The sequence below is a fragment of the Somniosus microcephalus genome, chromosome 1 (assembly GCF_052327205.1).
Source record: "Somniosus microcephalus isolate GS21.2 chromosome 1, FLI_Smic_1.0, whole genome shotgun sequence".
NCBI classification, from domain to species: Eukaryota; Metazoa; Chordata; class Chondrichthyes; order Squaliformes; family Somniosidae; genus Somniosus; species Somniosus microcephalus.
Genome location: NC_140987.1, coordinates 5151099 through 5177119, shown reverse-complemented (window position 1 = coordinate 5177119; position 26021 = coordinate 5151099). Strand labels below are relative to the sequence as shown.

General features: G+C 48.5%; 1 protein-coding gene across 1 annotated transcript in view; it reads right to left on the bottom strand.

The window, feature by feature from the left end:
- The window catches only part of cplane1 (ciliogenesis and planar polarity effector 1), a 341103-nt gene that overhangs the window by 292726 nt on the left and 22356 nt on the right, over positions 1-26021 (bottom strand). Inside the window, exons 6-9 of the mRNA XM_086002590.1 lie at positions 21864-21970; positions 21321-21477; positions 20564-20667; positions 16424-16606 (exon numbers count right to left, since the gene is read on the bottom strand). Of these exons, the coding sequence (XP_085858716.1) occupies positions 16424-16606; positions 20564-20667; positions 21321-21477; positions 21864-21970 (551 nt within the window). The remainder of the gene's footprint in view (positions 1-16423; positions 16607-20563; positions 20668-21320; positions 21478-21863; positions 21971-26021) is intronic.

Sequence of the window (26021 nt, the reverse complement as noted above, 5' to 3'; positions counted from 1 at the left end):
GTTTCTGGTCAATGGTGACCCCCAGGATGTTGATGGTGGGGGATTCGGCCATGGTAATGCTATTGAATGTCAAGGGGCGGTGGTTAGACTCTCACTTGTTGGAGATAGTCATTGCCTGGCACTTGTGTGGTGCAAATGTTACCTGCCACTTATCAGCCCAAGCCAGATTGTTGTCCAGGTCTTGCTGCATGCAGGCACAGACGGCTTCATTATCTGAGGAATTGCAAATGGAACTGAACACTGTGCAATCATCAGCGAACATCCCCATTTCTGACTTTATGTTGGAGAGAAGGTCATTGATGAAGCAGCTGAAGATTTTTGGGCCTCGGACACTACCCTGAGGAACTCCTGCAGCGATGTCCTGGGGCTGAGATGATTGACCTCCAACAACCACAACCATCTTCCTTTGTGCTAGTTTTGACTCCAGCCAGTGGAGCGTTTTCCCCCTGGTTCCCATTGACTTCAATTTTACTAGGGCTCCTTTATGCCAGACTCGGTCAAATGCTGCCTTGATGTCAAAGGCAGTCACTCTCATGTGTGTCACACAAGTACCAGGCAATGACTATCTCCAACAAGTGAGAGTCTAACCACCGCCCCTTGACATTCAACGGCATTACCATCGCCAAATCCCCCACCATCAACATCCTGGGGGTCACCATTGACCAGAAACTTAACTGGATCAGCCGCATAAATACAGTGGCTACAAGAGCAGGTTAGAGGCTGGGTATTCTGTGGCGAGTATCTCACCTCCTGACTCCCCAAAGCCTTTCCACCATCTACAAGGCACAAGTAAGGAGTGTGATGGAATACTCTCCACTTGCCTGGATGAGTGCAGCTCCAACAACATTCAAGAAGCTCGACAGCATCCAGGACAAAGCAGCCCGCTTGATTGGCACCCCATTCACCACCTTAAACATTCTCCACTGGCTGGGGTTATACCTAGCACAAAGGAAGATGGTTGTGGTGGTTCGAGGTCAATCATCACAGCCCCAGGACATTGCTGCTGGAGTTCCCCAGGGCAGTGTCCTAGGCCCAACCATCTTCAGCTACTTCATCAATGACCTTCCCTCCATCATAAGGTCAGAAATGGGGATGTTCGCTGATGACTGCACAGTGTTCAGCGCCATTCACAACTCCTTAGATATGGAGCAGTCCATGCCCGTGTGCAACAAGACCTGGACGACGTTCAGGCTTAGGCTGGTAAGTGGCAGGTAACATTCGCGCCAAAGGGGGTATCTAAAACTACAGGGCATAGTTTCAGAATAAGGTGTCGACCGTTTAAGACGGAGATGAGGAGGAATTTCTTCTCTCAGAGGGTCGTGAATCTTTGGAATTCCCTGCCCCAGAGAGCTGTGGAGGCGGAAACATAGAAACATAGAAGATATGAGCAGGAGTAGGCCATTCGGCCCCTCGAGCCTGTTCCGCCATTCAATGCGATCATGGCTGATCATCCAAACTCAGTACCCTGTCCCTGACTTCTCCCCATATCCCTCGACCCTCCCTTAAGGAGTATATCCAACTCCTTCTTGAATATATTTAATGAATTGGCCTCAACTGCCTTCTGTGGTAGAGAATTCCACAGGTTCACCACTCTCTGGGTGAAGAAATTCCTCCTCATCTCAGTCCTAAATGGCTTACCCTTTATCCTTAGACTGTGACCCCTGGTTCTGGACTCCCCCGCCATCGGGAACATCCTTCCTGCATCTAGTCTGTCTAGTCCTGTTAAATTTTATAAGTTTCAATGAGATCCCCTCTCATTCTTTTAAACTCCAGCGAATATAACCCTAATCGACCCAATCTCTCTTCATACGTCATTCCCGTCATCCCAGGTATCAGCCTGGTGAATCTTCGCTGCACTCCCTCCATGGCAAGAACATCCTTCCTCAGATAAGGCAACCAAAACTGCACACAATACTCAAGGTGTGATCTCACCAAGGCCCTGTACAACTGCAGCAAGACATCCTTGTTCCTGTACTCGAATCCTCTCGCTATGAAGGCCAACATACCATTTGCCTTCTTAACCGGCTGCTGCGCCTGCATGCTTACCATCAGCGACTGGTGCACAAGGACACCCAGGTCTCGTTGCACTTCCCCTTCTCCAAATCTATTGCCATTCAGATAATAATCTGTCTTCCTGTTTTTGCCACCGAAGTGGATAACCTCGCATTAATCCACATTATACTGCATCTGCCCAATCACCCAACCTGTCCAAATCATACTGGAGTTTCTCGGCATCCCCCTCACAGCACACACGCCCACCCAGCTTTGTCTCATCTGCAAACTTGGAGATATTACATCCAGTTCCCTCGTCTAGATCATTAATATATATATTGTGAATAGCTGGGGTCCTAGCACCGATCCCTGCGGTACCCCACCAGTCACTGCCTGCCACTCAGAAAAAGACCCATTTATTCCAACTCTTTGCTTCCTGTCTGCCAACCAGTTCTCTATCCAAGTCAGTACCTTACCCCCAATCCCATGTGCTTTAACTTTGCACGCTAATCGCTTATGCAGGACCTTATCGAAAGCCTTCTGAAAGTCCAAATACACCACATCCACTGGTTCTCCCTTATCTATTCTACCAGTTACATCCTCAAAAAATTCCAGTAGATTAGTCAAGCATGATTTACCTTTTGTAAATCCATGTTGACTTTGTCCGATCCTGTCACTGTATTCCAAGTGCTCTGCTATTATATCTTTTATAATGGACTCTAGCATTTTCCCCACTACCGATGTCAGGCTTACCAGCCTGTAATTCCCCGTTTTCTCTCTACCACCTTTTTTGAATAGTGGGGTAACATTAGCTACCCTCCAATCCATGGGAACTGTTCGAGAGTCCATAGAATTTTGGAAGATGACCAGCAATGCATCTACTATTTCTAGGGCCATTTCCTTAAGTACCCTAGGATGTAAATTATCAGGCCCTGGGGATTTATCGGCCTTCAATCCCATCAATTTCCCTAACACCATTTCCCTACAAATACTGATTTCATTAAATTCCTCCCTCTCATCAGGCCCTATGTTCCCCGATATCTCTGGGAGGTTATTTGTGTCCTTTGTGAAGACAGGACCAAAATATGTATTTAATTGGTCTGTCATTTCTTTGTTCCCCATTATAAATTCCCCTGATTCTGACTGCAAAGGACCTACGCTTGACTTCACCAATCTTTTTCCCTTCACATATCTATAAAAGCTTTTACAGTCAGTTTTTATGTTCCCTGAAAGCTTACTCTCATATTCTATTTTCCCCCTCTTAATTAATCCCTTTGTCCTCCTTTGCTGAATCCTAAACTGCTCCCAATCCTCAGGTTTGCTGCTTTTTCTGGCCAATTTATATGTCCTGTCCTTGGATCTTATGCTATCCCTAATTTCCCTTGTTAGCCACGGTTGAGTCACCTTTTTTGTTTTATTTTTATGTCAAACAGGGATGAACAAATTCTGTAGTTCATCCATGCTATTTTTAAATGTTTGCCATTGCCTATCCACCGTCAACCCTTTAAGTAACGCTTCCCAATCCATCCTAGCCAACTCGTGCCTCATACCATCGTAGTTTCCTTTATTTAAATTCAGGACCCTAGTCTCTGAGTCAACTACTTCACTCTCCATCTTAATGAAGAATTCTATCATATTATGATCGCTCCTCCCCAAGGGGCCTCGCACAACAAGATTGTTAATTAATCCTTTCTCATTACATAATACCCAGTCTAAGAAGGCCTGATCTCTTGTTGGTTTCTCGACATATTGGTCCAGGAAACCATCCCGTATACACTCTAGGAATTCCTCCTCCACAGTATTGTTACTAATTTGGTTAGCCCAATCTATATGTAGATTAAAGTCACCCATGATAACTGCTGTGCCGTTATTGCACGTCTCTAATTTCCTGTTTAATGCCATCCCCAACCTCAGCAATGCTGTTTGGGGGTCTGTATACAACTCCCACTAACATTTTCTGCCCCTTGGTATTCCTCAGCTCTACCCATACAGATTCCACATCATCAGAGCTAATATCCTTCCTTACTATCTTTAACTAGCAATGCTACCCCACCTCCTTTTCCCTGTCTTTCCTGAATATTGAATACCCCTGGATGTTGAATTCCCAGCCTTGGTTACTCTGGAGCCAAGTCTCCATAATCCCAATTATATCATATACGTTTACATCAATTTGCGCAGCTAATTCATCCACCTTATTACGAATGCTCCTCGCATTAAGACACAAAGCCTTCAGGCTTGTTTTTTTAGCACTCTTTGTCCTTTTAGAATTATTATTTACAGTTTGATTTACACCTTTGATTTCTCTGCCTTCCACTTTTGCTTTTCTCCTTCCTGTCTTGTTTCTATCCTTGCTTCCCTTTCCTCTGTCTCCCTGCACAGGTTCCCAACCCCCTGCCATTTAGTTTAAACCCTCCCCAACAGCACTAGCCTAGGACATCGGTCCCGGTCCCACCCAGGTGCAAACCGTCCAGTTTGTACTGGTCCCACCTCCCCAGAACCCGTTCCAATGTCCCAGGAATTGGAATCCCTCCCCCATTCACCATTTCTCTAGCCATGTATTCATCTGAAATATCCTTCTATTTCTACTTTGACTAGCACGTGGCACTGGGAGCAATCCTGAGATTACTACCTTTGAGGTCCTTTGAGTCACTGAATATATTCAAGGAGGACATTACATAAATTTAAAACAGAAATAGACAGTTTCCTAGAAGTAAAGGGAATTAAGGGTTACGGGGAGCGGGCAGGAATTTGGACATGAGTCTAGGTTCGGATGGGACATGGCCCTGTGGGTAGCGGAGCGGGCCCAGGGGCCGTGTAGCCTGATCCTGCTCCTATTTCATGTGTCTAATTCTGTTAGATTCAGGAGATGGTTCTGTGATAGTAGATTGGCGGTTAGGATCAGATCAGCCATGATCTTATTGAATGGCGGAGCAGGCTCGAGGGGCCGATTGGCCTACTCCTGCTCCTATTTCTTATGTTCTTATGTAGGAGATTGACAGACATTTTGAACTACAAGGGAGTCAAGGGGTATGGGGAGAGAGCGGGAGAGTGGTGTTGAGGCCGAGATTGGTACAGCCATGATCTCGAGGGGCCAATTGGCCGACTCCTGCTCCTGTTTCTTGTTATGTTCACAGAAGTGGCAGGTAATGACTATCTCCAACAAGCGAGGGTCTAATCACCGCCCCATGACATTCAACGGCATTACTATCGCCGAATCCCCCACCATCAACATCCTGGGGATCACCATTAACCAGAAACTTAACTGGACCAGCCACATAAACACTGTGGCAACAAGAGCAAGTCAGAGGCTGGGTATTCTATGGCGAGTGTCTCACCTCCTGACTCCTCAAAGCCTTTCCATCATCTACAAGGACATAAAGGTTTTCGAGAGGGTACAGAAGAGATTTACTAGAATGATAGACTGGAGAAGCTATAGCGAAGGCTAAGAGGACATTTGACAGAGGTGTTTAAAATCATGAAGGGTTTAGATAGAATAAATAAAGAGAAACTGTTTCCAATGGATGAAGGGCCTGTAATCAGAGGGCACAGATTGGAGATGATTGGCAAAAGAACCAGAGGCGACATGAATAAAAACATTTATGCGCAATGCGTGGTTAGGATTTGGAATACACTATCTGATCGGGTGGTGGACACAGATTCAATAGTAGCCTTCAAAAGAGAATTGGATAAATACTTGAAGGAGAAAAAGTTGCAGGGATATGGGGAAAGAGCCGGGGGGGGGGGGGACTGACTGGATTGCTTATCGAAAGAGCCGGAGCAGACTCGATGGGCCGAATGGTCTCCTTCGGTGCTGTACTGTTCTACGATTCTATGTAAAGTGCAGTTTGAGCAGAGTGCTGGGAGTTGGGTGAGTCAGGGAGTCTTAACTGTTTGCTAAAACAAAACTTTTGTTTGTTTCACATTTAGTGTTTTTTTTAATTCTTTATTCAAGTACAACAGTACTTATAAACTCATCAATTACAAAGTAAATCCATTACATCCATTGACCACAGTAAGAAAATAAAGCCTTAAAAAACGGCTTAATGGTTAACAATATAAATGCAATGATAAATTTTTACAAATAAATCAATAATATTTACAGTACAAACTACAGGAAACTTTGGTTTATCCGGAGGTTAACGGTCCGGAATGCTCGATCCACCGGCAAAATTCAGGAGTCGGTTCAGTAAGTTTTTTTTCTTTTCGTTGCTTTTTTTCCCACCAGTCAGGCTCTGCAAGGTCTCGCTAAAGCTGTTGCTAAGCTACAGAGACGCTTGCAAGCTACGGCCGCCTGTTTAGAAGCAGGGTTTGTTGCTAGATACGGAGCTCAAAAGCGCCATATGTTTTAACATTAGCGCTGGTTTGTCCGGCAGTTTTGATGGGACGGCAACAGCTCGGTCCCGTCGGTGCCGGATAGCACAAAGTTTCCTGTACCACTATTTCAATAAACCAAGAAAAAAAAACCCGTATCACGCCAGTCCTACTGGCATCGTTTACCCATTCAATCGTCCAATCATCTGTTCATTCGTTCGCTCAAGCGTAAGTTCCATTGTGCGTGCGTGTCATTTGTGTCTACGTGCGAGCATGCGTGCGTTCGTTCGGTCGGTCGAACGCAAGTTCCATTGTGCGTGCATGCGTATCATTTGTGTCTGCAAGCGTGCATTCACTCGAGCGTTCGTTCGATCCAGAACCCAGCCGTCGAAGTACTCAGATTTCTTAACAATATAATTTATTTTATGTATTCTTTCCCCTTCCTTTTAACTTTCCCCTGTTAACTTATTTTTCTCCCTTTTGTAAAACATATCATTTACTGGGCAATAATCTCAAAGTAAATTCCACATAGACACTAATTAACCTCACAATGTACAAAGTCCCGTAGCCTTATCAGAAATCAATTAAAGCTTCAAGTAGACTGCTTTCAACCAGAAAACCAGAAACTTCTTCAACAAAACAAGTGAATACCAGTTCTACTCCAGTCCTATTGGCAATCTAATCACTCCTCGTTTTCACTTGATGCCGTCTAGCCATGTAATGTCATAATCCTTGTCCACGGTCTTCAGCTTGTCCACGGAAAAGAAGCCAACCACTTTCTCAAATCCCGTAAAAAGACCGAATACTCACATTTTCTTCTAATTACTGTTATCGCTCACGGGACCCAACCATCAAAATACTCATTATTCCTTGCCGATATTACTATGTTGTGTCTTTTATCTTCCTTTTATTTTCCTTTGATTCCGTTCTCTTTTCCCAGCTTATGGCCGCTCATGCGCCAGGCTACAGATGGAAACAGTCGGTCTTTCCTCCACCAGAATGGCGGCGCACAAACCCGATCCCATCAGAAACAAAGCCTCACAGCTGCCACCAGATGGAGCCCAAGACTGTTCTTCAACCTTAGAAACCGTGCAGCATGCTCACCCACAGCATCTCCTGACTCCGCTTCTGCCGACCAGCCGCTCCGCCCTGGGCCCCCCGCCTAGGGTCCTCCGTGCTGGGCCTCCCGTCTAGGACACTCTCTTCTGGGCCTTCCACCCTGGGCCCTCTGCACTGGCATTCCCCGCGAGCAGCCGGGGTGTGGAGCAGCCCATTCACACAGAGCTGAGCTGAGCTGCTGAGAATCTCGCAGCCTGTGTGTCTCTCTCCACATTTACTGTGACTGTTTACTGGTTAAAACCTAAATTTCTCAGCCTTAAGCAGGGTTACAAAGGGATATACAAGGCCTACAATTCAGAGCAGCCGAAGGCAGTTAATTAGGGAAACTAGATTAAACTGGTTTTCCTGTAGCAGGGCTCAGCTAGCTCCTTTGTTTCAGGGCCTATAAAAACAAGCTTTGCAGTGCGATTTGCACTGAGTGCAGTTTGAGCAGAGTGCTGCGAGTTGGGTGAGTCAGGGAGTCTTGTGAGGAGTGGAAGGAGGAGCTCCCTTGCTTCGCCTTTGCTTTTCCTAAGTTTTCACCCTGTAGGAATTGGTTCTTACTTTACACCAAGGAAAGAGTCCGAGAGCGGGAGCAACAACAACAGCTGCAAAACCGCTAAAGTGATGTCACAACCAGGGAAGGAGCTGATTGGTAAGTAGGACCTGGTGTGTATTTCTACAGTCCAGTCGTTAAGTAAAAGTAAGGTCTCTAAGTTTAGAGTGAGTAGTGTTCAAATTGAAGTAAGGTCCCTAGTGTATTTAATATTCTTTAATTTAGAGGAAGTAAAGGGAGTAAATTAAGGGGAGGACATGGCAGGGCAGCTCGGCAGCATGGAGTGCTCCTCCTGTGCTTTGTGGGAAGTCAGGGACACTTTCGGTCTCCAGGGCGAACACATGTGCAGGAAGTGTCTCCAGCTGCAGCTACTCGAAATCCGTGTTTCGGAGCTGGAGCTGTGGCTGGAGTCACTGTGGAGCATCCGCGAAGCTGAGATCTTCATGGATAGCACGCTTAACAAGGTGGTCACACCGCAGGTAAAGAGTGCACAGGCAGACAGGGAATGGGTGACCGCCAGACAGAGTAAAAGAACTAGGAAGGTAGTGCAGGAGTCCCCTGGGTCCATCTCCCTCTCCAACAGATTTTCTGGTTTGGATACTGCTGGGGGAGATGGTTTCTCAGGGGAATGCAGCAAGAGCCAAGTCCGTGGCACTACGAGTGGCTCAGCTGCACAGGAGGGGAGGAAAAAGAGTGGGAGAGCAATAGAGATAGGGGATTCTATCGTAAGGGGAACAGATAGACGTTTCTGTGGCCGCAGACGTAACTCCAGGATGTTATGTTGCCTCCCTGGTGCCAGGGTCAAGGATGTCACTGAGCGGCTGCAGGTCATTCTGAAGGGGGAGGGTGAACAGTCAGAGGTCGTGGTCCATATCGGTACCAACGACATAGGTAGAAAGAGGGACGAGGTCCTGGCAGCAGAATATAGGGAGCAAGGAAATAAATTAAAAAGCAGGACCTCAAAGGTAGTAATCTCAGGATTACTCCCAGTGCCACGTGCTAGCGAGAGCAGAAATAGGAGAATAGACCAGATGAATGCGTGGCTGGGGAGATGGTGTAGGAGGGAGGGATTTAAATTCCTGAGGCATTGGGACCGATTCTGGGGAAGGTGGGACCTGTACAAGCTGGACGGGTTACACCTCGGCAGAACCGGGACCAATATCATCGCAGGGGGGGTTTGCTAGTCCTGTTGGGAAGGATTTAAACTAGTTTGTCAGGGGGCTGGGAACCTAAGTGTGGGCCCAGAACAGAGAAATGAAGCTGGAAGTGCAAGTTAGAAAAGTAGTCAGCAAAACTAGTAGGGAGTAAAGAGGGTCAAAGTGCAGAAAAATATTAAACAGGCAAACTTGAAGGCACTTTATCTAAATGCACGTAGCATTCGCAACAAGGTGAATGAATTAATGGCACTAATAGAAGTAAATGGGTATGATGTAATTGCCATTACAGAGACATGGTTGCAGGGTAACCAAAGCTGGAACTGAATGTTCCAGGGTACTCAACATTTAGGAAGGACAGACACAAAGGAAAAGGAGGTGGCGTAGCGCTGATAATAAGGGATGAGATCGATATGGTAGAGATAAAAGGTCTTGGCTTGGCAGATCGTGATGTAGAACTGGAATCAGTTTGGGACGAGCCAAGAAACAGCAAAGGGTGTAAAACATTGGTGGGAGTTGTGTATAGGCCACCAAACAGTAGTGGTAATGTAGGGCACAGTATCAATCAAGAGATTAGAAGTGCATGTAACAAGGGCAATACGGTAATCATGGGGGACTTTAATCTACATATTGACTGAGCAAATCAAATTACCACTAATGGTGTGGAGGACGAATTCTTGGAATGCATGCGAGATGGTTTCCTGGATCAGTATGTGGAGGAACCAATCAGGGAACAGGCTATTCTGGATCTGGTGCTGGGTAATGAGAAAGGGCTAATCAATAATCTTGTGGTAAAGGGGCCTTTAGGGACAAGTGACCATAATATGATTGAATTTTATATTAAGTTTGAGAGTGATGTAGTCCAATCTGAAACAAAGGTCTTCAGTCTAAACAGAGGAAACTACAAGGGTATGAGGGACAAGTTGGCCATGGTAGATTGGGAGACTACACTAAAAGGTATGAAGGTGGACATACAATGGCTAACATTCAAGGAAATAATGCATAATTTGCAACAAACATATATTCCTCTAGGGCATAAAAACCCAAAAGGAAAAGTGATCCAACCATGGCTAACAAAAGAAATTAAAGCTAGTATTAAGTCAAAGGAGGAAGCTTATAAAGTTGCCAGAAAAAGCAGTCAGCCTGAGGATTGGGATCTTTTTAGAAATCAGCAAAGGGGGACCAAGAAATTGATAAAGAAAGGGAAAATGGAATATGAGCACAAACTAGCGAAAAATATAAAAACGGATTGTAAAAGCTTCTATAGGTATGTGAAAAGGAAAAGACTGGCGAAGGTAAATGTAGGTCCTTTACAGTCAGAGACAGGAGAATTTATAATGGGGAATGAGGAAATGGTAGAGAAATTAAATAAATACTTTGTTTCTGTCTTCACGGAGGAAGACACAAAAAGCCTCCCAGAAATACGGGAAAACCAATTATATAGGGCCTTGGTGAGACCACACCTGGAGTACTGTGTACAATTTTGGTCTCCTTATCGAAGGAAGGATATACTTGCCATAGAGGGAGTGCAACGAAGGTTCACGAGATTGATTCCTGGGATTGTCGCATGAGAAGAGATTGAGTAAACTAGGCCTGTATTCTCTTGAATTCAGAAGAATGAGAGGGGATCTCATTGAAGCATACAAAATTATTACAGAGCTTGATAGGATGGATGCAGGGAGGATGTTTCCCTTGGCTGGGGAGTCTAGAACCAGGAGCCACAGCCTCAGGATAAAGGGTAGGCCATTCAGGACTGAGATGAGAAGAAATTTCTTCACACAGAGGGTGGTGAATCTTTGGAATTCTCTACCCCAGAGGACTGTGAAGGCTCAGTCATTGGGTATATTCAAAACAGAAGTCAATAGATTTCTGACTAGTAAGGGCATCAAGGGATATGGCGAAAGGGCCGGTGAATGGAGTTGAGGCAGAAGATCAGCCATGATCTCATTGAATGGCAGAGCAGGCTTGAAGGGCCGAATAGCCTACTCCTACTCCTATTTCTTATGTTCTTAAAGCATGGGTTAGATACAGGGTAAAGCTCCCTCTGCACTGTCCCATCAAACACTCCCGGGGCAGGTACAGCACAGGTTAGATACAAAGTAAAGCTCCCTCTACACTGTCTCATCGAACACTCCCGGGGCAGGTACAGCACGGGTTAGATACAGAGTAAAGCTCCCTCTACACTGTCCCACCAATCAATCCCAGGCCAGGTACAGCACGGGTGTAAGATTTCGCAATAATTTACAGCTCCGAAGATTAATTTTTAATTAAAGAATCCCTGGGTGATATACCTTTAAAAATAATCCAGGGATCAAAATGGCCGTCAGACCACATGGCCGAAGACAAAAGGACTTGGAAAACAGCTTTCTGTGTCTGTGGAAGAAAGGTTCAATGGAGCTGCCAATCAAAGGGGAGTCCCCACCCCCCCTGCAGCAGATAATCGATATATTTACAGAAACTGCTACAAGATGTTTGCACAAAGGATTAACCACTTGACTGCGGATCCAGCCTGACCACAAGAACAATGGCTAACAATGGCTTCTCTTTACACTAGCCTCCCAAGCTGTTTTACATAGTAATCACAGAAAGACATGTTTTTTTCAAACCAGGACAGCTCCATTCAAAACCCATCAATCATGAATGGAAAATACATTCAAAGCTCAGCACAGACAATTTGAAGAGACATTTAAACTGAGAAAAGGAACAGTTTAAAATGAATGGGTGATTCATCCAAACCCATTACTGGACAATGGGGCAGTTCGATCCCTTTTGTTTTAGCCCAGAAACATCCGGATCTGGGCGGGCCCCAAATGGGGGTATAAAAGATAGCTTCCCAGAAGCTCTCTCTCTCTCTGGCCTCGCCTCCGTGTCCCTCTACAGCGTGGGAGCTTGCCTGAAGAGGTGAAACACCAGCAGTTTACTTTTAAAACACTGGGGTGTTTTTTTACTTCGGGGCAGTGAAGATCTATGTTCGCAGGGCACAGAGCAGGCATTTCCAGTGGCGAGCATATATTTTTCTGGCCTTCCACAAGGCAACTTAGGATAGGTATAGGGGTGGGAGTAAAGTGGGAATTTTGTTAAGAACTGTGATTTTAGTCGATCGTCCCTCGTTGTGTCCGTTTCTCCTCCCCTATTTAAGTAAGATGGTGTTGCACTGAGCAGAGGAAGTGCTTCAGTTGGACACTGAGTTCTGTATTTAAAACTGTATTAAAAGGGGTGTTGCATCAAGCTGAAGTGCTGTGGTGAACACTGTGTAGCTGTTTTAAAGTACTGTATTTAAAACTGTATTAAAAGGGGTGTTGCACCTAGCAGAGAAGTGCTGTGGTGAACGCTGTGTAGCTATTTTTAAAGTAACTGTATTAAAAGAGAGTGTTGCACCAAGCAGAGAAGTGCTGTGGTGAACGCTGTGTTTCGATATTAAAGTATTGTATTTAAAGGAGTGTTGCGCTAAGCAGAGAAGTGCTTCAGTGAACACTGTACAGCTGTATTAAAGTGCTGTTTTTAAGTAAAAGCCACTAAGCTAAGGTGTAGTGAGCAAGGGGTTTCTACTTTTAAAGTGCTGGATTTAAAATAAAGGAGTGTTGCACTGACCAGGGAGCGCTCTAGTGGACACTGAGGGTACTGCGTTAAGCAAAAGTGCTGTACCAGGCATAAGAGCTATATCGATTATTTTAAGTTGTTTCTTTTGTTTTCAATAAATACTGGCCTGTTTTGCACCCAAATCACGAGTCACGTTTTTTTTTCTGTCTACATCGCTACCGAATAAGTCCGGCGGTCAGAACTCAGGAATAGGGGAGCGCTTCGAAACCGCAAGGGGGTCCCTGGAGCAGCTCAGAGGCTTCTGACTGGCCAGAGACAAATAACCCTAGCCCCGCTAGCGTGTGTGCTAATTCCTTATACGGGTTAGATACAGAGTAAAGCTCCCTCTACACTGTCCCATCAAACACTCCCAGGGCAGGTACAGCACGGGTTAGATACAGAGTAAAGCTCCCTCTACACTGTCCCATCAAACACTCCCAGGGCAGGTACAGCACGGGTTAGATAGAGTAAAGCTCCCTCTACACTGTCCCATCAAACACTCACAGGGCAGGTACAGCACGGGTTAGATAGAGTAAAGCTCCCTCTACACTGTCCCATCAAACACTCCCAGGGCAGGTACAGCACGGGTTAGATGGAGTAAAGCTCCCTCTACGCCGTCCCATCAAACACTCCCAGGGCAGGAAAGACAGAAAAAAAGAACTTGCATTTATATAGCGCCTATCATGACCTCAGAACGTCCCAAACTACTTTGCAGCCAATGAAGTACGTATGAAGTGTAGTTACTGTTGTAATGTTTGAAATGCGGCAGTGAATTTTCGCACAGCAAGATCCCAGAAACAAACATGAGATAATGACCAGATAATCTGTTTGCTTTTTTTTTTAAATGACGTTGGTTGAGTGATACATATTAGCCAGGACACCAGGGAGAACACCCCTGCTCTTCGAATAGTGCCCTTGGATCTTTTACATACCCTTAAGTGGGCAAACAGGGCATCGGATTATCATCTCATCCAAAATATGTCACTTCCGACAGACCCTCAATACAACCCCTCCGACAGTGCAGCGCTCCCTCAGTACTGCCACTACAACAGTGCAGCACTCCCTCAGTACTGACCCTCCGACAGTGCCGCGCTCCCTCAGTACTGCCCCTCCGACAGTGCAGCACTCCCTCAGTACTGCCCCTCCGACAGTGCAGCACTCCCTCAGTACTGCCACTACGACAGTGCAGCAGTCCCTCAGTGCTGACCCTCCGACAGTGCAGCACTCCCTCAGTACTGCCCCTCCGACAGTGCGGCACTCCCTCAGTGCTGAGCCTCCGACAGTGCGGCCACTCCGACAGTGCGGCGCTCCCGCAGTGCTGACCCTCCGACAGTGCAGCACTCCCTCAGTACTGCCCCTCCGACAGTGCAGCACTCCCTCAGTACTGCCCCCCGACAGTGCAGCACTCCCTCAGTACTGCCCCTCCGACAGTGCAGCACTCCCTCAGTACTGCCCCCCGACAGTGCAGCACTCCCTCAGTACTGCCCCTCCGACAGTGCAGCACTCCCTCAGTACTGCCACTACGACAATGCAGCACTCCCTCAGTGCTGACCCTCCGACAGTGCAGCACTCGCTCAGTACTGCCCCTCCGACAGTGCAGTGCTCCCTCAGTACTGCCACTCCGACAGTGCAGCACTCCCTCAGTACTGCCCCTCCGACAGTGCGGCACTCCCTCAGTACTGCCCCTCCGACAGTGCAGCACTCCCTCAGTACTGCCCCTCCGACAGTGCAGTGCTCCCTCAGTACTGCCACTACGACAGTGCAGCACTCCCTCAGTACTGCCCCTCCGACAGTGCAGCGCTCCCTCAGTACTGCCACTACGACAGTGCAGCACTCCCTCAGTACTGCCCCTCCGACAGTGCAGCGCTCCCTCAGTACTGCCACTCCGACAGTGCAGCACTCCCTCAGTACTGCCCCTCCGACAGTGCGGCGCTCCCGCAGTGCTGACCCTCCGACAGTGCAGCACTCCCTCAGTACTGCCCCTCCGACAGCGCAGCACTCCCTCAGTACTGCCCCCCGACAGTGCAGCGCTCCCTCAGTACTGCCTTTCCGACAGTGCAGCACTCCCTCAGTACTGCCCCTCCGACAGCGCAGCACTCCCTCAGTACTGCCCCCCGACAGCGCAGCACTCCCTCAGTACTGCCCCTCCAACAGTGCAGCACTCCCTCAGTACTGCCCATCCGACAGTGCGGCGCTCCCTCAGTACTGCCCCTCCGACAGTGCAGCGCTCCCTCAGTACTGCCCATCCGACAGTGCGGCGCTCCCTCAGTACTGCCCCTCCGACAGTGCGGCGCTCCCTCAGTACTGCCCATCCGACAGTGCGGCGCTCCCTCAGTACTGCCCCTCCGACAGTGCAGCCCTCCCTCAGTACTGCCCCTCCGACAGTGCGGCGCTCCCTCAGTACTGCCCATCCGACAGTGCGGCGCTCCCTCAGTACTGCCCCTCCGACAGTGCAGCGCTCCCTCAGTACTGCCCATCCGACAGTGCAGCGCTCCCTCAGTACTGCCCCACTGGGAGTGTCTGGAGTCTCTTTGAACCCACAACCTTCTGACCCAGAGGCGAGAGTACGACCCACTGAGCCACAGCTAACACTGGTCAGATACAGAGTAAAGCCTCATTAGAGATCTCCCATTGTATAGAAACAATAGGAGCAGGAGTAGGCCATTCGGCCCCTCGAGCCTGCTCCGCCATTCAATGAGATCATGGCTGATCATCCAAATTCAGTACCCTGTCCCTGCCTTCTCCCCATACCCCTGGATCCCTTTAGCCTTAAGAAATATATCTAACTCCTTCTTGAATATATTTAATGAACTGGCCTCCACCGCCCTCTGTGGCAGAGAATTCCACAGGTTCACCACTCTCTGGGTGAAGAAATTCCTCCTCATTTCAGTCCTAAATGGCTTACCCCTTATCCTTAGACTGTGACCCCTGGTTCTGGACTCCCCGACCATCGGGAACATCCTTCCTGCATCTAGTCTGTCCAGTCCTGTTAGAATTTTATAAGTTTCAATGAGATCCCCTCTCATTCTTCTGAACTCGTGAGTATAAGCCCAATTGACCTAATCTCTCCTCATACGTCATTCCTGCCATCCCAGGTATCAGCCTGGTGAATCTTCGCTGCACTCTCTCCATGGCAAGAACATCCTTCCTCAGATAAGGCGACCAAAACTGCACACAATACTCAAGGTGCGGTCTCACCAAGGCCCTGTACAACTGCAGCAAGACATCCTTGTTCCTGTACTCAAACCCTCTCGCTATGAAGGCCAACATACTATTTGCCTTCTTAACTGCCTGCTGCACCTGCATGCTTACCTTCAGCGGCTGGTGCACCAGGACACCCAGGTCTCATTGCACTTCCCCTTCTCCCAATCTATTGCCATTCAATGATAATCTGTCTCCCTGTTTTTGCCACCAAAGTGGATAACCTCGCATTTATCCACATTATACTGCATCTGCCCAATCACCCAACCTGTCCAAATCATACTGGAGTTTCTCGGCATCCTCCTCAGAGCACACATGCCCACCCAGCTTTGTGTCATCTGCAAACTTGTTCCCTCATCTAGATCATTAATATATATATTGTGAATAGCTGGGGTCCTGCAGTACCCCACTAGTCACTGCCTGCCACTCGGAAAAAGACCCGTATTTCTCGTGCAGGCTGTTTGTCACCAGTCCCTTTTATAAAGATTAGTTGTATTGTGGGGACCTGATGGAGATCCAGCTGTAGGCGTACCTGTAGGTTATTAGTGGATGGAGTGGGATGAACTCTGCTGGACCAAACTCCACGGAGCAGCCAAATGTGGTGATGGTGACCAGATCCCCGAGGCGGGAGAGTAGCAAGAGGGCCCCGCGTTTCAGCATACAGGCCAGGAAGAGACTATCATGTGTCCAGCTTGCCTCACCCACCCAGTAGGACCTGAGGAAGGAAAGTGCACACAACTCATTACCAACATTGCATCGGCACGAGGGGTCCCGGTCAGGGGGGGGGGGGGCGCGACCTCCCGGTGAGGGGGGGGGGGGGTGGGGGGGCGCCGCGACCTCCCGGTCGGGGGGGGGGGGGGGGGCGCCGCGACCTCCGGGTCGGGGGGGGGGGTGCCGCGACCTCCAGGTCAGGGGGGGCGCAGCGACCTCCAGGTCCGGGGGGCACCGTGATCTCCCGGTCCGGGGGGCACAGCGACCTCCCGGTCCGGGGGGCACCGCGACCTCCCGGTCCGGGGGGCACCGCGACCTCCCGGTCCGGGGGGCACCGCGACCTCCCGGTCCGGGGGGCACCGCGACCTCCCGGTCCGGGGGGCACCGCGACCTCCCGGTCCGGGGGGCACCGCGACCTCCCGGTCAGGGGGGCACCGCGACCTCCCGGTCAGGGGGGCACCGCGACCTCCCGGTCAGGGGGGCACCGCGACCTCCCGGTCAGGGGGGCACCGCGACCTCCCGGTCAGGGGGGCACCGCGACCTCCCGGTCAGGGGGGCACCGCGACCTCCCGGTCAGGGGGGCACCGCGACCTCCCGGTCAGGGGGGCACCGCGACCTCCCGGTCAGGGGGGCACCGCGACCTCCCGGTCAGGGGGGCACCGCGACCTCCCGGTCAGGGGGGCACCGCGACCTCCCGGTCAGGGGGGCACCGCGACCTCCCGGTCAGGGGGGCACCGCGACCTCCCGGTCAGGGGGGCACCGCGACCTCCCGGTCAGGGGGGCACCGCGACCTCCCGGTCAGGGGGGCACCGCGACCTCCCGGTCAGGGGGGCACCGCGACCTCCCGGTCAGGGGGGCACCGCGACCTCCCGGTCAGGGGGGCACCGTGACCTCCCGGTCAGGGGGCACCGTGACCGCCCGGTCTACATGATCTCACCGATGTACCATGCTCCGGGGCATCCTTTCCTGCAACGTATGAGGTAGACAACGTTGGCCGCGTCACATGAGTATGTACCATGTAGCTGGTGGGTGGTGTCCTCACGTGTGATGATGGTATCTGTGTTGATGATCTGGCATGTCTTGCAGAGGTTGCCGTGGCAGGGTTGTGTGCTTCGCAGCCTTCAACATGTCATCGACGACGACGATGAACACCTCGCTAAGGCCATCCCCACGCCTCCACTACTCGCCTTCAAACAGCCGCCTAACCTCAAACAGACCATCGTTCGCAGCAAATTACCCAGCTTTCAGGAGAACAGCGACCACGACACCACACAACCCTGCCACGGCAACTTCTGCAAGACATGCCAGATCATCAACACAGATACCATCATCACACGTGAGGACACCACCCACCAGGTACATGGTACATACTCATGTGACTCGGCCAACGTTGTCTACCTCATACGTTGCAGGAAAGGATGCCCCGGAGCATGGTACATCGGTGAGATCATGTAGACACTGCGACAACGGGTGAACGGACACCGCGCAACAATCGCCAGGCAGGAGTGTTCCCTCCCAGTCGGGGAACACTTCAGCAGTCAAGGACATTCAGTCTCCGATCTTCGGGTAAGCATTCTCCAAGGCGGCCTTCGAGGCACACGACAACGCAAAATCGTAGAGCAGAAACTGATAGCCAAATTCCGCACACATGAGCACGGCCTTAACCGGGATCTTGGGTTCATGTCACGCTACATGTGACCCCACCTGACGTAGGGTCATCCAGACTCGCGTCGTCGTTGGCTTGTTCTCTCTACACAGATGCGGCTGGACCTGCTGTGATTTCCAGCAAAAAAAATGGTTTTTTGTCTGTTTTCTGTTTTTCATACAGGCCCCAGCATCTGCAACATTTGACCCCTTGTGACCCCACCTCATTGTTCTTTGATGTAATGTTTTCCTGACTGACCTGTTTGGACACCATCCACACCTTTGATTGCTGTGATTATCTCTCTGCCGAGGTGTGATAAATGGCAGTTAGAAAGATTACCTGTAAACATCTGACATTAATCTCTGACTATATAAGCTGTGTCTATATGCATCTCTCCACTTCACCTGACGAAGGAGCAGCACTCCGAAAGCTTGTGATTTCAAATAAAACTGTTGGACTTTAACCTGGTGTTGTGTGACTTCTTACATTTGTCCACCCCAGTCCAACACCGGCATCTCCACACCACAAGTAATAAGTGCGTTTGATGTAGTGTATATGGACTTTAGCAAGGCTTTTGATAAGGTCCCACATGGCAGACTGGTCACGAAGTTAAAAGCCCATGGGATCCAGGGCAAAGTGTCAAGTTGGATTCAAAACTGGCTCGGAGACAGGAAGCAGAGGGTAATGGTTGATGGGTGTTTTTGTGACTGGAAGGCTGTTTCCAGTGGGGTTCCGCAGGGCTCAGTACTGGGTCCCTTGCTTTTTGTGGTATGTATCAACGATCTTGACTTGAATATAGGGGGTATGATTAAGAAGTTTGCAGATGATACTAAAATCGGCTGTGTGGTTGATACTGAAGAAGGAAGCTGTAGACTGCAGGAAGATATCAATAAATTGGTCAGGTGGGCAGAACAGTGGCAAATGGAATTCAATCCGGAGAAGTGAGGGGTAATGCATTTGAGGAGGGCTAACAAGGAAAGGGAATACACATTAAATGGTAGGACACTGAGTAGTGTAGAGGAACAAAGGGACCTTGGAGTGCATGTCCACAGATCCCTGAAGTTAGCAGGCCAGGTAGATGAGGTGGTTAAGAAGGCATATGGAATGCTTACCTTCATTAACCGTGGCATAGAATACAAGAGCAGGGGGGTTATGCTTCAACTGTATAAAACACTAGTTAGGCCTCAGCTAGAGTACTGCGTGCAGTTCTGGTCACCACATTACAGGAAAGATGTGATTGCACTAGAGAGGGTACAGAGGAGATTTACAAGGATGTTGCTGGGAGTAGAGAATCTTAGCTATGAGGAAAGACTGGATAGGCTGGGTCTGTTTTCCTTGGAACAGAGGAGGCTGAGGGGAGACCTTATTGAGGTGCATAAAATTATGAGGGGCATAGATAAAGTGGACAGAAAGGACCTATTTCCCTTAGCAGAGGGGTCAAAAACCAGGGGGCACAGATTTAACGTAATTGGGGGAAGGTTTAGAGGGGATTTGAGGGGAAATTTCTTCATCCAGAGGGTTGTGGGGGTCTGGAACTCACTGCCTGAAAGGGTGGTAGAGGCAGGAACCCTAACCACATTTAAAAAGTACTTGGATGTGCACGTGGGATGCTCCAACCTGCAGGGCTACGGACCAAGAGCTGGGAAGTGGGATTAGGCTGGATAGCTCTTTGTTGGCCGGAGCGGACACGATGGGCCGAAATGGCCTCCTTCCGTGCTGTAACTTTCTATGATTCTAAGTGACCTCCCTATTCTTCCTACCAAAATGTAATACCTCACATTTATCTGTGTTGAACTTCATTTGTCAATTATTTGCCCATTCTGCAAGTTTATTGATGGCTTCCTGTAACTTGTTGCAGTCCTCCTCAGTATTAACTATCCCCCCAATTTGATGTCATCCGCAAATTTAGAAATTGTGTTTTTGATTCCAAAGTCTAAATCGTTAATATAAATTGTGAATAACAGTGGTCCCAGCACTGATCCTTGTGGAACACCACTTCCCACCTTTTGCCACTCTGAATAGCTGCCCTTTACCCCTACTCTCTGCTTTCTGTCCTGAAGCCAGCCAGCAATCCATTCTGCTACTCGTCCCCTGACTCCACATTCTCTGACCTTGTTCATCAGTCTATTATGTGTTACCTTATCGAAGGCCTTTTGAAAATCTAGATAAATTACATCTGCTACAATACCCTTGTCTACTCTCTGTGCTACCTCTTCAAAAAATTCAATGAGGTTGGTCAAGTAAGACATTCCCTTTTGAAATCCATCTAACCCCATACCTCTGAACCCCGTTACCACGTCAGACGCGGTCACCTACCTGATAAACCTGACTGGCACAGGGCGCCCATTACTGCCACAGCCTCGCAAGCTGCTCGATACCGTCACACAATTCAGCGGATTCACAAACAGCACCTGAGTGGCCTGCAACCAACAAGAGATGAAACAGGCAGTGGATGAGCAGTCACCCAGCAGGACACAGGCGCACGCTCACACACATACAGGCATACACTCAAACAATGCACACTAACACCTGCGCACACAAACACGCTCGCACACAGGTGCATTGGCACACGATAATATACACACACAGGCACATGTACATAAGCACACATATGGCCACAGGATAAATATAGATTGAGGATGAGACTCCAAACTGCCAACCCAACAGCCGCTGTACGTCCCGCACTGTCGCTGATCCAGAGGGAAACTGCTGAGAAAAGAAACATTTTCCCCGGTTTCCCTGAAACTCCCTCCTGAAGGACAGAGGCCTTTAACCAGTGGGAAGGTGGGGAGTTTAACCAGTGCACGCGCGTGCTTGTGTGTGTCAGTGAGTGAGGTGAGGGAAGGATCTTACTCAGCTGTTGTGCCCCCTCCACAGTCCAATAATCAGATGGAGAGGTGAAGAACGGTGTGGTGCCTGTGGAACAAGTATTGGTGTGTAGCTGGACGGAGCCCGGTGCATCAGGCTGCACCTTCAGAAGCAGAGGGGGGAAAAGGCAAAGAAAAATAAGCAAGAAATGGCTGTTTTGTAATCCTGCCCAACAGAACAACCCAGTGAAGGACCGCGGCAGTACCTTGGGATCATTCTGATTGATGACAACGGCAAGCACCAGTCCATCCCTTGAGAAAGCTGCCAGTAGCGCTCCTCTCGATTTCACCGGATCACAGCCAGGGATCAGGCCTCCCAACAAATGGGTCTGCGTCACCCATTGTACACAGAACGGGACAGCACTACAAGGAAAGAGTCAGATGTGAACCTCAGGAGCACGCACTAACGAGCACACTAACACACACCAACATGCACACTAACACACTCGCGCATGCGCACATCAATACACACTGTGCATACATGAGCGCACACACACTCGCGCATGCATTAACACACATGTGCACACTAACAGTCATGTGCACATACTAACACACACGCAAGCTCACATTAACATACACATACACCCACACAAACACATCCACACATGAACAATCATAGACAGTAATGTACACACACTAATATGTGCAAAGTTATATACTCGCGCACACCACCACACATACATTAACACACTCACACACGTACATTCCTTACTGCGCGGTAGCACAAGGACCCATGTGGAAATTCCTACCTGATGCACTGTTCCACCTGCTCGAACCACTTCAATTTCAGTGTGGTCAGCACCAGAGCCTCTCCAGATATAAAGACAAAGGAACAGAAGCAGCAATCACCCAGAACCTGTGCACAAACACACGGGCAGCAATGGATCATAGAAACATAGAAAAATAGGAGCAGGAGTGGGTCATTCGGCCCTTCGAGCCTGCTCCGCCATTCAATATGATCATGACTGATCCTCTATCTCAATACCATATTCCCACTCTCTCCCCATACCCCTTGATGCCTTTAGTGTCAAGAAATCTATCTATCTCCTTCTTAAATATATTCAGTGACTTGGCCTCCACTGCCTTCTGTGGTAGAGAATTCCACAGGTTCACCACCCTCTGAGTGAAGAAATTTCTCCTCATCTCAGTCCTAAATGTCCTACCCCATATCCTGAGACTGTGACCCCTTGTTCTAGACCCCCCAGCCAGGGGAAACATCCTCCCTGCATCCAGTCTGTCTAGCCCTGTCAGAATTTTATACATTTCAATGAGATCCCCTCTCATTCTTCTAAACTCTAGTGAATACAGGCCTAGTCGACCCAATCTCTCCTCATACGACAGTCCTGCCATCCCAGGAATCAGTCTGGTGAACCTTCGCTGCACTCCCTCTATGGCAAGTATATCCTTTCTTAGGTAAGGAGACCAAAACTGCACACAGTACTCCAGGTGTGGTCTCACCAAGGCCCTGTATAACTGTAGTAAGACATCCTTGCTCCTGTACTCAAATCCTCTTGCAATGAAGGCCAACATACCATTTGCCTTCCTAACTGCATGCTGCACCTGCATGTTTGCTTTCAGTGACTGGTGTACAAGGACACCCAGGTCCCTTTGCACATCAGCATTTCCCAATCTATCACCATTTAAATAATACTCTGCCTTTCTGTTTTTCCTACCGAAGTGGATAACTTCACATTTAACCATGTTATACTGCATCTGCGATGTATTTGCCCACTCACTCAACTTGTCTAAATCGCCTTGAAGCCTCTTTGCATCCTCCTCACAACCCCACCTAGTTTCGTGTCGTCAGCAAACTTGGAAATATTACATTTGGTTCCCTCATCCAAATCAGTGGTATATATTGTGAATAGCTGGGGCCCAAACACTGATCCCTGTGGTACTTGTGATCACCGCCTGCCACCCCGAAAAAGACCCATTTATTCCTACTCTGTTTCCTGTCTGTTAACCAATTTTCAATCTAAGCCAGTATATTGGCCCAGTAATTCCTCTCTGAACGAGTGAGTACGGTCGGGGTACTCACGCGTCTGGCCGGTGGAAATGCCCGTGTTCAGCATGCACAGCGCATGCGGGGAAAACCGGCATTTCCAGTCCTCTGAACGAAGGGGTTCAGAGGCACAGCGCGTGCGACTGCACAGGCAGCGCTTGCGCAGTGAACTTCGTCGATTTCATTCATGGATTCAGTGAGGGTAAGTCCTTACAAGTTACACTTGAAAAAAGCATGTGTAAAGTTGCTCCAAGGCTGCGGAGGAAGATATATTTTATCGTGGAGCTTCTGAAAGGCAATATTTTTGTTTGGGAAAGGGAGGAAAGTTATTTTAAGAAATGCTGAGGTAAGTTTTAAAGTTTAAATTTTTTTTTTTTTTTTTTTTAAACGGGTTTTCAGTACGGTAGGTAGAAGGAGCAATTGTGGCTGTGTGAATTGAATGTGAGAATGAGTGTTCTAAAATGAGTAATGTAACATTTCCAACACTTTTAGGAAATAAACTTTTCATCAGTAATAAGTAATTATGTATGTATGTCCGCATATATTCCTTTACGTATATGTATGTATGTTTTATATTCCTTTACTTATGTGTATGAATGTATGTTTTTAATTATGATTTTCCAATAAGTTACTTTCTCTGAAAGTCATAATTAAATACATACATTCATACACATAAGTAAAGGAATATATACATACACGCAAAGGAATATATACAGACATACATACATAATTACTTAAAAGAATATATTACTGATGAAAAGTTTCTTTCTTAAAAATGTTGGAGTCATTTTCACATTTAATAAACACAGCAAATTCAATTCACATAGCCACAATTGATCCTTCTACCTACAGTACTGAAAACCCATTTTAAAAAACAAAAATAAACATTAAAACTTACCTCAGCATTTCTTAAAATAACTTTCCTCCCTTTCCCAAACAAAAATATTGCCTTTCAGAAGCTCCACGATAAGAAATATCTTCCTCCGCAGCCTCTGGAGCAACTATACTCATGCTTTTTTCATGTGTAAGTTGTAAGGACTTGGCCTCACTGAAAGAGGCGAATTTTACTGCGCACGCGCTGCCCGTACAGTCGCACGCGTTCTGCCTCTGAACCCCTTCGTTCAGAGGACAGGAAATGCCGGTTTTCCCCGCATGCGCTGTGCATGCTGAAAACCGGCATTTCCTCCGGCCAGACGAGCAAGTACCCCGACCGTACTCGCGCGTTTGGAAGGGAATTACTGGGCCAACATTTTACATGTCAATAAAATGAAAAATTTAACAATTGCACGATTTGCCCCCTCGCATCTGCGACTGAGGGTCCAAGGAGGTGCATTGCGCAACAGGTCATCGTCGTACGTATCCTCACACTGTTCCCTTTCGGGAACTGTATGAAGTGGTGGAAGGATTTCTGGCCACGTTAACACTCCTTCCGTGACCATAACTATCTTCATACCAGCCATTAGGGTGGTTAGTCCTATGGCGTGAGGGTTTTACGGGCTCCCACAACCCATCTGGGGGGGGGGCCACCCACACCCGCGGACGCAAGTATCCCGCTGGATGTCCACCCAGAATTTATAGTTGGAGCTCCGACTCCACTTGCCGGGACTGTCTGGAGCGGGGTTCGAAACCCTACTCCTTCTGGCCCAGCGGCGGGGATGCTTACCGCTACGCAAAAGGCCCACTCCGCGCAAAAGGTGACACCCATACGTTTCCTGCGCCATTTCCCTCCCCGTGACTGGAGCCCTATGCTGCCACTTGAAAGACCAAGCTATCATCTGTCCTTTTTGCGGCGCCTTTGACTTCTCATTACCAATGATGAGCAGGCGCTGCGCCTCCACCTCGTTGAGGAGATTGCTGAGGTCATCATCAGTTCAATTCTGAGTTCTTTTAATGCCGTGAATTGTGCTCATTCCAGCCATTTCACGTTGCTAATCGGATTGGGCCTTTGGCGTAGCGGTAGGATCCCCGCCGCTGGGCCAGACGGGGTAGGGTTTCGAACCCCGCTCCAGACAGTCCCGGCAAGTGGAGTCAGAGCTCCGGCTCTAAATTCTGGGTTGACATCCAGTGGGATATTTGCGTCCGTGGGTGTGGGTGGCCCCCCCTCCTTGTATAGCTTGTGGGAGTCCGTAAAACCCTCCCGCCATAGGACTAACCGCCCTAATGGCTGGTTCAAAGATGGTTACGGTCACGGAATGAGCGTTAATTACGGCCATAAATCCTTCCACCACTTCATACAGTTCCCCAAAGGGAACAGTGTGAAGACACGTATGACGACGACATTGCTAAATAAATAAATGGAATAAAAAAAATTCTTTTAGGGCTTTTAAAAGTCTTTAAATTGCTTTAATTCTGTTTAAAACTACTTCAGATTCTTCAAAATAATGTAAATGTTTTTAAAAGTTTATAAAAGTTACCAAAAGCTTCATAAAAATACCAAAAACCTATTTAAAATGCTGCTTTGCATGTAAAAATGCTTAGCAGCTTGTGAGAAACATTGGGGGCGTGTCCTATTAAACTGAGACCTCAAGGGGCGTGTCTCACTTGCACAGCGCGCTACAGGCTTCGCGCTGGCTGCACTCCTGGGCGGCGTGACGTCAGACGCTGCCCGGGTGTCAACATTTTAAAACAGCAATTCCAGGCGTCCCTGAAGCTCAACGGCCGGCGCGTCGGGTAAGTGCAGATCGGGGGCTTACACGCGCGGCAAGCCCCCGACTCGAATTTCTGGGCCATTATCCCCAATCCCATGTGCTTTCATTTTGCACACTAACCTCTTATGTGGGACTTTATCAAAGGCCTTCTGAAAATCCATACACCACATCCACTGGTTCACCCTTATCTATTCTACCAGTTACATCCTCAAAAAACTCCAGTAGGTTTGTCAAACACAATTTCCCTTTCATAAATC